Source organism: Hordeum vulgare, chromosome 4H (assembly GCF_904849725.1).
Source record: "Hordeum vulgare subsp. vulgare chromosome 4H, MorexV3_pseudomolecules_assembly, whole genome shotgun sequence".
Classification (NCBI taxonomy): Eukaryota; Viridiplantae; Streptophyta; class Magnoliopsida; order Poales; family Poaceae; genus Hordeum; species Hordeum vulgare.
Genome location: NC_058521.1, coordinates 229,705,068 through 229,720,675, shown reverse-complemented (window position 1 = coordinate 229,720,675; position 15,608 = coordinate 229,705,068). Strand labels below are relative to the sequence as shown.

The 15,608-nt window shown below is 50.4% G+C and overlaps 1 protein-coding gene across 1 annotated transcript in view; it reads right to left on the bottom strand.

Moving 5' to 3' along the window:
- Positions 1-11,569, bottom strand: part of LOC123448434 (triadin-like) — a 59,227-nt gene extending 47,658 nt beyond the window's left edge. The window contains exon 1 of the mRNA XM_045125309.1: positions 11,384-11,569. Within this exon, the coding sequence (XP_044981244.1) occupies positions 11,384-11,547 (164 nt within the window). The 5' untranslated portion in view covers positions 11,548-11,569. The remainder of the gene's footprint in view (positions 1-11,383) is intronic.
- Between the last annotated feature and the right edge of the window lie 4,039 nt (positions 11,570-15,608).

The following is a 15,608-nucleotide window of genomic DNA, read 5'->3' as shown; positions in this document are numbered from 1 at the left end:
TGATGAGGAAGGCCATGGCGGGCGAGTCGCTCTGCGGTCCAGCAGCGGTCCTGGTTGGCGAGCCAATGAGAGAACTTCACTTTCGGCGGCGCCCAGCCCTTCCAAATCAGCTTCCACGAGCGGCAGGTTATAGATCCGTGGAAGGTGGCCCGGTAGCATGACCGCGCTGTGTAGATGCCATTGGCCGTCCAGGTCCAGACGAGCTTGTCCGGCTCGGTGGACAGAGTGGTGTGCGACACAAGCAGCCATAGCCTAAGGTACTGCCCAATCTCTTGCAGGCCAAGGTTTCCGTGGATATCCCGCCCCATGCATTACCGCCGATGCCCTCCGCCACTGTCCGCGATTTCCTTCGGTTTTTGGGGATGCACAGGTACAGCAAGGGCGCGTGCTCGCGGATGGACTGACCGTGGAGCCAGCGGTCCTCCCAAAAAAGGAATGTCGCTCCGTCCCCGAGCAGCATGGTAGTGGAGGCGTGGAAGAGGCCGCGCTCCTCAGGGGTAAACTGCAAGTCCAGACCTTGCCAAGCCCGGTCAGTGTCCGTCCTCGAGAGCCATAGCCACCTGAGCCTGAAGGCGAGCCCGGTGCGCTCAAGGTTGCGGACACCCAGTCCACCATATTCGATCGGCCGGCAGACCCGACGCCAATTCACGTGACAGTGCCCTCCTTGGGCGGCCTCGCAACTAGCCCAAAGGAAACCTCGTTGGATCTTCTTCTCGAGCTGCTTCAGGGTTTTCTTCGAGGGCGCAAGGGCGAGCAGTTGATGAATGGGGATAGCACTGAGCACCGACTTGACAAGCGCCAGCCACTCGGCCTTGTTCATGAGCCATGCCTTCCACGACGGGAGGCGCCCAGCCACCGTGTCAACAAGCGGCTGCATCGGGCCACGAAGGGGCGGCGGGTGGTGAGCGGGATGCCAAGGTATGTGATAGGCAGGTCCGCCGCCAAGCAGCCAAGAATCTCCAGCAAGTCAACACTCGACTCGTCACCATGCAGCGCCGTTGCGGAGCTCTTGCTGTAGTTCACGTGGAGTCCGGAGGCTGCGCTGAAGACACCCAAAATGCTCTTCACGGCGAGGACTTCATCGGTCGTAGCGTGGCAGAACAGCATCACATCGTCGGCGTAGAGCGAAATAGCCGGAATATCGCGGCGCGGGTGAAGGCGCCGGAGGATGACGGTCTGGAGGGCCCGCCGCATGAGGCGGCCGAGCGTGTCGACAGCCAGGACAAAGAGCTGCGGGGATGTCGAGTCACCTTGGCGCAGCCCGCGGCGGTGCCATATCGGGGGGCCGGGCACACCGTTGAGCATGACGCGGGTGCTGGCCGACGATAGGAGGATGGCCAGCCACTCCCGGAATCTCGCTCCGAACCCATATTGGCGCAGGACCTCGAAGAGGAAGGGCCAGGATATGGAGTCAAAGGCCCGAGTGAGGTCGAGCTTGAGCATAATTCTCGGTGCACCCAGGTGGTGAAGCAGCTTGAGGGATTGCCGGACGAGGATGAAGTTGTCATGGAGCGTGCGTACGGCAATGAAGGCATTCTGGTAGCGGCTCACCAGGCCGTCTAACTTTGGGGCTAAGTGCAAGGACAGAACCTTCGCAAAGAGCTTAGCCACAATATGGATCAGGCAGATCGGCCGGTAGTCACCAAGCCTGTGGGCGTCGGCGCGCTTCGGCAGGAGGGTTAGCAGCGCTTGGTTGAGCTTGCTGAAACCACGCCCGCGCAGCGCGTAGAGCAGCTCGAAGACCTCGAGGATGTCCTGCTCCTAAGCTGAAAGTTGTAGTTGCTAATGGTGGATTACTATGGACTGATAGTATAGCCCACAACTGCTCTCTATCCATACAAGGCCATAAATTGGAAACAGATTGCAGAATACTGCAACTACAAGGGTATGATATGATCCTAGGAGCTGATTGGTTGTGCCAAGTCAGTCCTGTTCTCATGGACTATCAAGAGATGTTCATGGTCATTAAACTTCCAACTGGTGAAAGAGTTACACTCAAGGATGAGACACTCCCCTCTCAGCTGGAAGTAACTCCTGCTTGTAACTTCCACAGATTAATGGATGATGCTGTTGGTGGTGTTAAGCTTCATACACTAGCCAACGCAACCAAAAGTCCGAATTGATGGAAAGGGCTAGTGCATAATTGCTGCTAGCCCCCCCCCCCCCCTTATGTCCACGTAGAGGCCTCTTGAGTCATACGTGTTGGAATATTCAGTATATGTGTGTGTGGCTTACAACATTTATTTTACTGTTATTTTTATCTCCTGAAACTTGTTGATGTGGAATTGAAAGCATCATATACATGTAACATTTACATGGAAACTTGGACGGAAATTTGTCCGAGGAAGCCGGTACTACATGCTGGAAGCACAGTACATGTGTACTGGAAATTAAACTATGTTTATATATCCCGGGTACAGCATGATAGAAATGACCAGGTTGTCCATAATTTGGCAATATGGATTGTTTGAAAGCCTGCCGGTTTGAATTGGAATTTATTCAAAACCGGCGCATGACTCACACATGCGTGATGAGACCTTATTACAGATAAATGTATAAGACTCCTATTTGATTACTAATGATCGTGGTTGGTTGTGCTAATCTGGAGTCTTTGTTTAAACAGATTGTTTATCTGGAAACTTATCTGTACACGGTTTAAACTAAACCGGAATAATTCTATATATTGGTCTCTACCCTCTGGCCTCAATACCATTGTGAGCGGCACCACGGATAAGGGTGAGGAACAGAGGGTAGGCCGTAAAATCCAGCATTGGCATCGGAGCCGATTGAGGGTTAACGATGTATTGTCATTAATTCCAAAATCTGATCTGGAGTTTAATCCGCTGTGTACCTCTGTCTAGCCAAATCAGAGGAGTCTCGTACTCGTACTAGTCAACTAGTACTAGTACACGTGATCCTTTGCTCCTGAAGGAAATCGAAGGAAGCCAACCCACCAGATCCAACCGATCCACTCCCACGCACTCGCCCAAGCCGCCGCACCCGACGCCTATCAAAGAGTGAAAATGTTGTTCTCTTGGCCTGGTATGAAAGCAGCTGTACAGGAATTCATCAAAGAATGCCCTGTATGTCAGATAAACAAACCAGAACACTGCAAGTACCCTGGTTTATTACAGCCTCTGCCATCTCCATTGTTTGCTTGGACTCACATTTCCATGGACTTTGTGGAAGGCTTGCCAGTGTCAAACGGTAAAGATCTGATCCTTGTAGTGTGGATAGATTCACTAGATATAGTCATTTCATTCCCATGAAACACCCCATAAATGTCAGATCAGTGACCACTGCTTTCATTGACAACATATTCAAGTTGCATGGACTCCCTTGTGTCATTGTCACTGATAGAGAGAGTCTTCACTAGTCAGTTGTGGCAGGATCTCTTCAAACAATTAGGAGTTAAACTTCATTTGAACACATCTTATCAACCACAAACTGATGGTCAGACAGAAAGGGTAAACCAATGCTTGGAAAACTACCTTAGATGCATGGCCTTTAATCAGCCAAAGAAGTGGTGCTACTGGATTTCCCTAGCTGAACGGTCGTACAGCACTTCCTTCCACACTGCCCATAAGATGACACCTTTTCAAGCTGTGTATGGCAGGAAACCCACTATGATTGCTGAAGCAGCACTCTATCCTGAGTTGGATAACACTGACAACCCATTCCCTGTATCACCTGAAGATACTGCTACCATCATTAGGGAAAAATTGCTGAAAGCTAGTGAAAGGATGAAATTCTTTGCTGACAAGAATAGATCTGAAAGATCTTTCCAGCCTGGTGATATGGTGTATTTGAAGATCCAACCATACAGGCATACCTCCCTCAGCATTCGCAGACATTTGAAACTCCAATCCAAGTATTATGGGCCCTTCAGAGTTCTGCAGAAAGTTGGCAATGCTGCATATAAGCTCCTGTTACCAGAGGGATGCCAGTTGCATGATACCTTCCATGTAAGCCAACTCAAAAAGCATTTGGGCCCTAAGGCTGTTCCCAATCCTCACTTACCACTCATGAACACGGATGGATCAATTCTACTTGAGCCAGAGCAGTTATTAGAGCGTAAACTTGTTCCCAGGAAACAGGGCAACATTGAAATCCCTATCGTTAGATGGCTGATCAAATGGAAAAACTTGCCAGCGGAGCAGGCTACTTGGGAGGATTCCGGGTTTATCCAGATGGTTTTCCCTGCTTTTCATCCGTGAGGACACGTCTGATCTTGTCCCGGGGAAATTGTCAGGCACTAGCCTGCAGCAGCTGCTTAGATTCAGTTAATGAAGGGAAGAGGCGGGCCCTGATGATTCAAGCTCAATCGTTCAATCTCCATCCGACCGACTAGGCGCTCACTTACTGCTTCGCGCCTGGAGTAGCTCGAGCCCCATCGTCGATCGTCGATCCAACGGCTTATCTTCATCGTGCTGTCCCTTTTTACTTTCGGACACTCGCACTGTTCTATTTCCTGTTTTCAGTTTTACCTTCAGTAACTTTTCTGGCTCATAAGCCAAGGATTCGGCCCCAGCTGTGGCATCATAGGGTAGAACCCTAGGCCGCCGTGTCCCGGCTGGCTCTAATCGTCCGCCTAGGCGGCACGAACCCTAGCTAGATCTCCTCTTGTAACCGTTCCTCTGAAATTAAGAGTGTGATCTGAATTCCATGTGTGTTCGTCCTAGCTCGGTCCTCACAGTGCCACATTCTGGACGGACCTGCAATCAGTGCAGCCTATTGCATCTTGTTTGAGAAAGGATTAGGGGCAAAACAGACCACACTCATTTGCCTCTCACGGGCAGGGGATCATATGCAGTATACAGCCCGGCCTGGAGATCATGGGGGAGTTCCACGACCTGGGATCGTGCGCCACTACGACAGAGGGCAGGCAGCACGATCATATCTCAACTACCAAGCGTATGTGCTACGCTACGCACATGTACAGTCTAACACCCCCCTGCAGTCATGACGTCATCGCCAGCGACGCAAAGACTGGACCTGAACTCAGAGAAAACGTCCGAGAGCAAGCCTTTGGTCATGATGTCGTCGAGCTGCTGTCGAGTGGGGATGTGCAAGACACAGAATTGGCCCAACGACACGCGTTCACGAACGAAGTGTATGTCTATCTCCACGTGCTTCGTCCGACGATGGTGCACTGGGTTGGCGGAGAGGTAGACAGCGGACACATTGTCGAAAAACACCAGTGTGGCCTTGTGCACCGGAGACAGGAGCTCGCCGAGGAGTTGCCCGAGCCAGACGCCGACGATGCTCATGTACGCAGACGGGTCGTCAACACGAGGGCCATCGGTTGCGGGCAGCTTGGCCTTGGTGTCAATGGGCGTCGGCGAGGGACGGCATGTGTCCATGCCGGCGCGATCGAGAAGCTCCTCAGCGTACTGCTGTTGGCAGAGGAAGAACCCAGCCGCCGTGCGTGTCACGCGAATGCCGAGGAAGAAGTGGAGGTCGCCCAGGTCCTTCATCGCAAATTCACCAGTGAGCTGGGCGACGACGCGCTCGAGGACAACTGCAGAGGAGGCAGTGAGCACTATGACATCCACATAGAGAAGGAGGAACGCCGTGTCCTCGCCGCGACGGTAGACGGACAGCGACGAGTCGGAGCGCATGGCCACGAACCCCATAGTCACGAGGAAGCCGGCAAAACGGAGGAACCAAGCACGTGAGGCTTGTTTCAGCCCATAGAGAGACTTGGAGAGCCGGCACACATGGTGCGAGCTCTTGGGGTCGACGAAGCCGACGGGTTGAAGGTTGTAGACCTCCTCGGCGAGTGTGCCATGGAGGAAGGCGTTGGAGACGTCAAGGTGGTGCACCGGCGAGCCGTAGCGATGGTGAGCACCGTACAAATCGTTGCCGACTTGACGACCAGTGAGAACATCTCGTCGTAGTCGATGCCGGCACGCTTTCAAAACGCGCGCACGACCCACCTAACCTTTTAGCGCTCCAGCGTGCCATCGGCATCCATCTTGTGCTTGAAGAGCCACTTGCCGGTGATGAGGTTGGCACCAGGAGGCTGAGGCACCAGCTCCCATGTTTCGTTCCAAACAAGAGTGTCGTGCTCAGCCTGCATGGCAGCGAGCCACTTAGGATCACGCACTGCCACGCAAACCGGGCTGGGCACCGGCAAGATCTCCGTCGTCGTGGTAGCAGCAGCGTCGTGGTATTACGGATTAGGCCGAAAGATCCCACACTGCGCGGGTGACCGCGCGCATTGGTGGTGGCGGCGCAGACGCAACAAAGGGCGGACTGGAGACATCGTGCTCGACGAGGAGGTGCCTGACGAAGAGGTGCCCGCGGTGGGGCCGTCGATGGTAGAGCCAACGCCCATGTTGGCAGTCGAAAACGGCACGCTGGATGGTGAGCCGCTGAACCCGTCCGCCGAGGATACGGCGGGCGAGCTTGAACGCTAGATGGATGCGCCGACCGTGTTCGAAGCACCCGGCAACGTTGCATGCGGGGAGGCGAGGGAGCGATCGGCACTTGCACAAAAGTTAGCCAGCAACTGGCCGCAGGTGGAGGCGCAATCGCGGCGAACGGCGGTGAGGCGAACGGGAACACATCCTCGTGGAAGGTCACATGCCGGGAAGTGAACACGCGGCATGAGATGGGGTCAAAGCACCGATAACCACCGTGGTCAAGGGGGTAACCCAAGGAAGACGCACGCGGTGGACCGGCGATCAAGTTTGTGGCGCGAGGTCGAGGCGAGGTTGGGGAAGTAGAGGCAACCAAAGACTCGAAAGAGAGAGTAGTCGGGTGGCACGCCCAAAAGCATCTCGTGCGGTGACCGCGGCGCGGTGAATTGACACGGCCGACGGTTGAGCAAGTACGTGGAAGTGCTGAGGGCTTCGGCCCAATACCGCGGCGGCATGGGGGCATGAAAGAGGAGGGCGTGGACGCCATCGTTGAGGGTTCGCAGGGCGTGCTCAGCTTTGCCATTTTGCTGGCTAGTTTACGGGCACGAGAGGCGGAAGTGGGTGTCGTGGCGAGCAAGGAGAGTACGGACAGTGTGATTGTCGAACTCGCGCCCATTGTCTGTCTGGAGAGCAAGGATGGGAACTTGAAACTGAGTATGAACATAAGCGAAGAAATCCGTCAGAACAGAAAAAATTTCAGATTTGTGTTTCAAAGGGAAGGTCCATGCATAGTGTCTATAGTCATCGAGCACAACCAAGTGAAATTGATATCCGGGAATGCTTACAAGTGGTTACGTCCATACATCAAGGTGCAAAGTTTGAAAGGGAAACATGCTAAAACTAGAAGATGACTGAAATGGTAGGCTTGTATGTTTGCCTAAACGACAGGCAGAGCACACATGCGGGTGTGACTGCTAAATGCAGGCGATGGGTGCAGTGGGAGGTGGAGGACGTGCCGACGTGACCAAGCCTCTAGTGCCACAGGTTAGTGACGGCAACGCCAGCGAACGGAGACGAAAAGGGCGATGACGAGCGTCCCACAGGGTACAGATCACCGCCGGGATCACATCGGAGGATCGCCACCCTGGTTCGAAGGTCCTTGACAGTGAAACCGAACGCGTCAAATTCAACAGTTACTGGGTTATCTCGACAGAGTTGACGGACAGAAAGGAGATTCTTAAAGAGGGAAGGGCAGACAATGACATTGCAGAGCTGGATCGGCGAGGTGTGGCCGATCAGGGAGCCCGTGCCCATGTGGGTAATGGGTAGGCACTCCCCGCTGCCAACAACGACGTGAGAGGTGGATCGAGAGGGGTGGACAGAGAGGAGGTTACCAGGAGACGAAGACATGTGCGAGGCCGCCCCTGAGTCGAGCTACCACTCCTGCGATGCGCCGGAGGAAGATGGCCCGGCGGTGGCGCTGTGGAGGGCGGCTTGGAGAGATGCCATCTCCCATGTTGGTGACGGAGACAACGACGGCCCGACCCCGGGGGTGTTGTACGGGGGGCGAGGGCGCGTAACTGGACAGGTAGGCACTAGGTGAGCCGTAGATGGGCAGCGGAAGCGCCGGCGGCGAGAGTGCGGCGTACATGGCCTGCTGGGGTGCGGGCGAAGCACTCTGGCGTCGGGCCGGTCCAGGAATTGGCGCCTGGTGCAGGGGCGGGGACGGTCGGAGGCGCGGTGTTGTTGACGGTGAGGGAGCGAGGGGGCGCCCTGGCCTCCATTGCCACGGCCACGGCGGCATCCGCACCCTTGCTGGTTGTTGTTGTTGGACGCAGGGGGCGGTGGTGTCAGTGGAGAGTCGCAGCCAGTGACCAGGGCATGGGTGGACTGCAACCGAGCAGACTGCTCGACGCGGTGTTCCTCCAGAAGTAGGAAGGAGTGCACCTGAAGGATGGATGGGAGGGCACCTGCGACGTCGCATGAGAAATGACGAAGTGGTACTGACGATTCAGGCCGCGCAGAAGCTGGAAGACTTCCGCGTGTCGGTGACCGGCTGCCCAAGGTCCCGGAGTTGGTCGATGAAGTTCTTCAGCTTGGTGCAATACTGCATGACCGACATGTCACCCTGGACAACAATGTGGTACACGGCGTCGACACAGACGGTGCGGGCGAGGTGGTTGTCGCGAAACAGGTTGTCGATGGCGGACCACACAGCGATCGTCATGTCTTCAGGCTGCATGACGGCATCGAGGAGCTCCGGCGAGATGGTGGTGTAGAGCCAGTGCACGACGACATGGTCGGTCATGAGCCACTCGGGATGGTCAAGACGCGGGAGCGCCTCAGGATCGACATGATCGCGGAGCCCAAACATCCCTATGACCGTTTCGAAGTGGCGGCGTCATTGGGTGTAGTTGCCGGCAAGGAGGTCCAACGTGACTGGGACATGGCGGCGGATGTCGACGGTTTGGACGAGGGGATGGAGGGAGGAGGCGGCGCCACGGCCACCATGGCCGGCGCAGGCAGAGCAGCAATTGGTGGTGTTGGGGCGAGGGCCATGGCCGTGGTAGCAGGGACGGCTGCAGCAGCAACAGCAGGAGCAGGTGGGGCAGGGGCGCCGGCCCTGGCTGTGGAAGCAGGGACGGCTGCAGCGGTGGCAGCAGGAGCAGGTGGACCGGTGGCGAGGGGGGGCAGCAGGAGGGACTGTGTCACCGTAGGTGTGCTCCAGTGCGGCGAAAGCGGGATCAAGATTATCTGATACCATGTTTGGGAAAGGATTAGGGGGAAAACACGCCACACTCATTTGCCTCTCATGGGCAGGGGATTATATGCAGTTTACAGCCCCGCCTAAGGCCTCGTTTGACGAAAGGGGGGTGGACGGGTTTCCAAAGGATTAACCCTGTGGGGCCCAGAAACCTCCCTAAGCCCCGTCAGCCCATTTGTTTCGCGTGTTTTGCACAGCACAATCCCTTCCATCCCCCTTCGATCCCCCCTCCTGTCCACACGCCTTCCAAACACGCAGGGAAAGAAGGAAAGAGACGGGCAAAGCGACACCCTCGCCGCCGTCGAGAGGAGGCGACCCACCGCCGCAGGAGCGTAGACGTTCTCCTCCGCTGGTTCTCCCCGAGGTGATTCCTCCCATCTCCTCCACTTCTCTATCCCCTCCCCTGCAAACCCTAGGGCCGGCTCTTCTTGCTCCTTGTCCGATACCCAACGGACATGGCTCTATCGTGGAGTTTGTCTCTATGTCTCTTCTAATTGCAGAACACGGCACATAGGTTGAGTAGCCTTCAAATATTGGTTGTTATTTAGGTGGCTATTTAGTTGTTTTTTTATCAGCATGCAGTGGATTGTATGGACACTCATCTTGGGTTTTTTTCACCCATACACACTCCAGGATAGTACTAGGATCGTTGCTCGAGGTGTGGTATTCTCTAGCCTGTGAAATGAATCTTAGTTGCAATTTTGTATAATGAGATAACTGCAAGGTTCAGCCACTGCACTTCTGTGTGAAAGCATGATTTTACGCAATACAAATTTTTTCCATGATCGAAGAGGATACAGAGTGCTAGTGTAAAGCAAAACATACCTGCACTTTATTAGGTATTCAGGGAGAGCACTGAAGAAGCACTTGCTATTTGTACCAAAAGTAATGCAAAACAATATTAGAAATGTGAATTCTCACACCTCTAGGAACACTGTGAACTGAATGTTCAGTTTAGTGTTAGTGCTTCGGTTCAGTTTACTGAATTTTTAGTGTTAGTGCTTCAGTTCAATGTACTGAATTTTCAGTGTTAGTGCTTCAGTTCAATGTTCAGACCATTGTACTGTGAAATCAATGTTCAGTTCAGTGTTGCGTGTTAATTGAATTTTCAGCTGAGATATGTGTGCGCACTTGTATTCCTGATTTCATTGTTGGCAGAGGGTAGTTATATCAGATATCTAGTCTATATGGCTCTAGTTGAATTGGTTCTAGTTTAATTTATGGCAACATTGGTTCTCCACTCTCAGGTTATATGTGTCATCTATTCTATTCTGATATGTGTCATCTATTCTATTCTGCTAGTACTATCTTCCATACTCAAAAGCTGGATGATCACACATGTGTTGTATTATCCTGTGTTGCATTATCTTTGTTGGGACACTCAAAAGCTGGATAAAACTGATCGTGAGCAATTGCACAAGTATTCTGTGTTGCTGGATACAAATATTTTGTGGCTGTGTGAAATGTTGTTGCTGTGAAAGATCACACATGGCATGTTGATTCCAAGTAATGATGTTACAAGAACATATATTGTTGCTGCGATATACTCCATGCATGTGATGAGATATCGATTCAAATTCATGCAAATTTATGCTGCTACAAAATTATTCCCCTCTAGCAGGTCATATTTTTATTTGGAGACCTTTACAATTTTGTAGCAAGCTCTTCCTGATAAAAAGATTGCATTTTTAGACGTTTGTACAATATTGCATTCCCTGCCTACCAAACATTTGTTTCATATAAAGAGGATTGTGATTAGAGGGGTTTGAGGGGTTTCAAGTGGATTTGAGGAGATTGGGTGGAAGAGGGGGATTCACTAAATCCCCTGAAATCCCCTCCTCCCCAAGCCTCTCAATTCCACTTCTGTCAAACAAGGCCTGAAGATCATGGGGGAGTTCCACGACCTGGGATCATGCGCCACTACCACAGAGGACAGGCAGCACGATCATATCTCAACTACCAAGCGTATGTGCTACGCTATGCACATGTACAGTCTAACACATCTACTTGCCTCGACCACCACCATCGCACAGACTAAACTGAATCCAGACGACCAAAACCCCAGAACAATAGAACATACACCAACGAGCGACAGGCTGAAATTCGAACTCCGAAGCTGCCCATCCCCGCCGCCGAAACCCTCGGACAGCAACTCGCGCCGCGCGGTGCCCAGACAAAAACCCTAGAAGGCATAAACCCTAGAAGGCAACTAGCCCGAGAAAGGGAAACGAGAAGAGGTGGAGAAGTCGCTCACTCTGCCTGCTTCTTGAAGAAGGGGACGCGCGCGCGGAGGGCCTCTATGATCTCCGCCTCCCTTCCCCTTGTAGCCGCAGCGGCGGCGGCGCCGTCCGCCTCCATGCGACGGTGGTAGTGATGGTCACTGGTAGCAGAGAGGACTTCTTTCGGTGGTAAGAGCATATCTACCAGATCCCGGCAAAATGGATACAATTGACATATAGACAGAACTAATTCACAAAATAAACTATGATGCGAAGAAATTCACGCATCTAACCTTTTTTATGGACAGTACCGGGTGGGCGGTCCCACAACAGTCGTCAGTCGTCAGATCCACGGACCGCACCATTAGATCTCCCATACAGCAAAAATTCCTCGATGCGGCAAATTTAGGCCACGACGCAGCAAATTTTGTCTATGGTTACAGTAAAAATATGATTGTAGCAGAAAAATATGAACATGGTCGTAGCAAAAAAAAACATTGATGATGTGTGGTAACAAAAACAAAATGTGGGTTGCAACAAAACAATCTAGTGAACTCGGGTTGCAACTCTCATGAACGTGTATGCAACTTTTTAATGAACGATTGCAGCAAAAAATGATACTGGTTGTAGCAAAAATTAACACGGTTGTAAGAAAAATCAAACGCCGGTTTTTCTAAAAAAATCCAACAAACTTGAGTTGCAACCAAATGTGAATGTAACTTTTTTTAATGCACAAGTTATAGCAAAATGAGAAACGGTTGTAGCAAATTTAAATGTGGTTGCAGCAAATCTGGACGAAAAAATGTTGCAAGCCTGGCAAGCCAGCCGTGCGGGCCGCGCGCCACCGGCCGAACGATTCCGCCGGCGCACCGGCTCGAATCGTTTCCCTTTTTGTATGACACTCGAGAGACGGACGCCATACTACACGCTATATAGCGTGTGACGTATGAGTGCTATACTTCTAGCTAACGTGGCATCCAAGGTCACACTCCTCATTATGTGTCGTCTAAGCGAAAGGATCCATACTACATTGTGTGACGCCTACTGAAAGAGTCACACTATTTTATATTAAAAATAGTTGTAGCTTTTAATTCGTACATCCAATGAAAACGTACCTTGTATGAATGGTGTGTATTTTTCTATGTTTTATGCAATGGTGGCATTTTCATCTATGTTAAGATTTTTTTTTATGAAAACTCTGTTAAAAATGCATCATAGTATAACTGATCGAATTTGTTAAGACTTACAAACTTGGCATGATGATAGCCATTGACCTATAGCTCTTATGCATTTGCATATTACATGACTACCACACTACATAATGTATATGTTAAGACCATGCCAATGCTTTCCATGTTAATCATTTTAACATGTTCATGTCTTACATCTAAAAGACTAACATGATATAAATAAAATTTTGTTACAGAAAGTCGCTTTTTGTAAGATCCATAGTAAAAGTGACTAACATGATATAAATAAAATTTTATTACAGAAAATTACATAACATGATATGAAGCATGGTTGATTTACTATGCATTTTACAAAACACAAAGTTGTGTTGACATCTCAAGACTTGGTGAATTTAACAAGTGTTAATCATATGATGCCATGATTATTTAATATGGATCTTATAAAATGCAACTTTCTGTAACGGAATTTTATTTATATCATGTTAGTTATTTAGATGCAAGACATGAACATATTAAAGATGACTAACATGAAAAGCATAGGCATGACGTGAACGTACACATTATGTAGTGCAAAACTCGTGTAGGATTCAAATGCATAAGAGCTATAGATCAATGGCTATCATCATGTCAATTAAGTTTGTAAGTATTAACAAATTCGGTCGGTTAAATTCTAGCATGCATTATGTAGTGCAAGTAACATACCGAAGGACAAAGGGAATTATATACGGGACTAACTGAATCCTAGACATAGAGGTTCAACCGACAAGATCTTCGTAGAATATGTAGGATCCAATACGGGCATCCAGGTCCCACTATTGGATATTGACCAGAGAGTGTCTCGGTCATGTCTAGACAATTCTCGAACCCGTAGGGTCTGCACGCTTAAGGTTTGGTGATGTTTATGTTGGAAATATGCCTTAGAGGTAATAATAAATTAGTTATTATTATATTTCCTTTTCATGATAATCGTTTATTATCCATGCTAGAATTGTATTGATTGGAAACTCGAATACATGTGTGGATACATAGACAACACACTGTCCCTAGTGAGCCTCTAGTTGACTAGCTCGTTGAACAAAGATGGTCAAGGTTTCCTGGCCATAGAGAAGTGTTGTCACTTGATAACGGGATCACATCATTAGGAGAATGATGTGATGGACAAGACCCAAACTATAAACGTAGCATATGATCGTGTTAGTTTATTGCTACTATTTTATGCATGTCAATGTATATGTTCCTATGACCATGAGATCATGCAACTCCCGGACACCGGAGGAATGCCTTGTGTGTATCAAACGTCGCAACATAACTGGGTGACTATAAAGGTTCTCTACAAGTATCTCCGAAGGTGTTTGTTGGGTTGGCATGGATCAAGACTGGGATTTGTCACTCCATGTGACGGAGAGGTATCTCGGGGCCCACTCGATAATACAACATCACAACAAGCCTTGCAAGCAATGTGACTAACGAGTTAGTCAAATGATCTTGTATTACGAAACGAGTAAAGAGACTTGTCGATAACGAGATTGAACTAGGTATAGAGATACCGGCGATCGAATCTCGGGCAAGTAACATACCGAAGGACAAAGGGAACAACATACAGGATTAACTGAATCCTTGACATAGAGGTTCAACCGATAGAGATCTTTGTAGAATATGTAGGAGCCAATATGGACATCCAGGTCCTGCTATTGTTTATTGGTCGGGGGTGTCTCAGGTCATGTCTGCATAGTTCTTGAACCCGCAAGGTCTGCACACTCAAGGTTCAGTGACGTTTCGATATAGTTGAGTTATAGGTGTTGGTGATTGAAGGTTGTTCGGAGTCCCTAATGAGATCCTGGAGGTCACATGGAGCTTCAGAATGGTCTGGAGGTAAAGATTCATATATAGGAAGTCCTGTTTTGGTCTCCGAAAAAGTTTCAGGTTCATCAGTAGTGTACCCGGAGTGCCGCGAGGGTGTCGGGGGACCATCGGGAGGGGTGTGACGACCCAAGAGCCTTATGGGCTGTCAGAGGAGGTGGACCAGCCCTTGGTGGGCTGGACGAAGCCTCTCTCAAAGGCCCATGTGGCTAGGAGACGAGATAAAAGGTAAAAGACTCTTCCTTGGTTCGGCCGACCCCTTCTCCTTGGAGTAGGGGCCAAGGCTGCCTCCTCTCCTCCCCTCCTATATATACTAGAGGTTTTGAGGGTTTTCGAGACACAGAAATCAGCCACGGTTGCGTCTCTCTCTAGATCTGTTTCTTCTCTAGTCTAGTTCGGCAGTGCTTAGGTGAAGCCGTGCTGGATTAGTTCACCACCACCACCACCACGCCGCCGTGCTAGAGAACTCATCTACCTCTCCGCCTCTCTTGCTGGATCAAGAAGGCGGGGATAGTCATCGAGATGTACGTGTGCTAACCATCACCATATCTCCGAAGGTGTCTGTTGGGTTGGCATGGACCAAGACTCGGATTTGTCACTCCATGTGACAGAGAGGTATCTCGGGGCCCACTCGGTAATACAACATCACAACAAGCCTTGCAAGCAATGTGACTAAGGAGTTAGTCACATGATCTTGTATTATGGAACGAGTAAAGAGACTTGCCGGTAACGAGATTGAGCTAGGTATGGAGATACCGACAACCGAATCTCGGGCAAGTAACATACCGATGGACAAAGGGAATAGCATATAGGATTAACTAAATCCTTGACATAGAGGTTTAATCGATAAAGATCTTCATAGAATATGTAGAAGCCAATATGGGCATCCAGGTCCCGCTATTGATTATTGACCGGAGAGTGTCTCGGGTCATGTCTACATAGTTCTCGAACCCGCAGGGTCTGCACACTTAAGGTTCAGTGACGTTTCAGTATAGTTGAATTATTGATGTTGATAACCGAAGATTGTTCGAAGTCCTAAATGAGATCCTGGACGTCATGAGGGTTTCTGGGATGGTCCAAAACGAATATTGATGTATAGGAATGTTGCATTTGGCTTCCGAAAAGATTTCGGGCATTACCGGTAAAGGGCCGGGAGTGAGGAATGGGTTTCGGGATTTTACCGGGAGGGGTCACTCACCCGGGAGAGGGC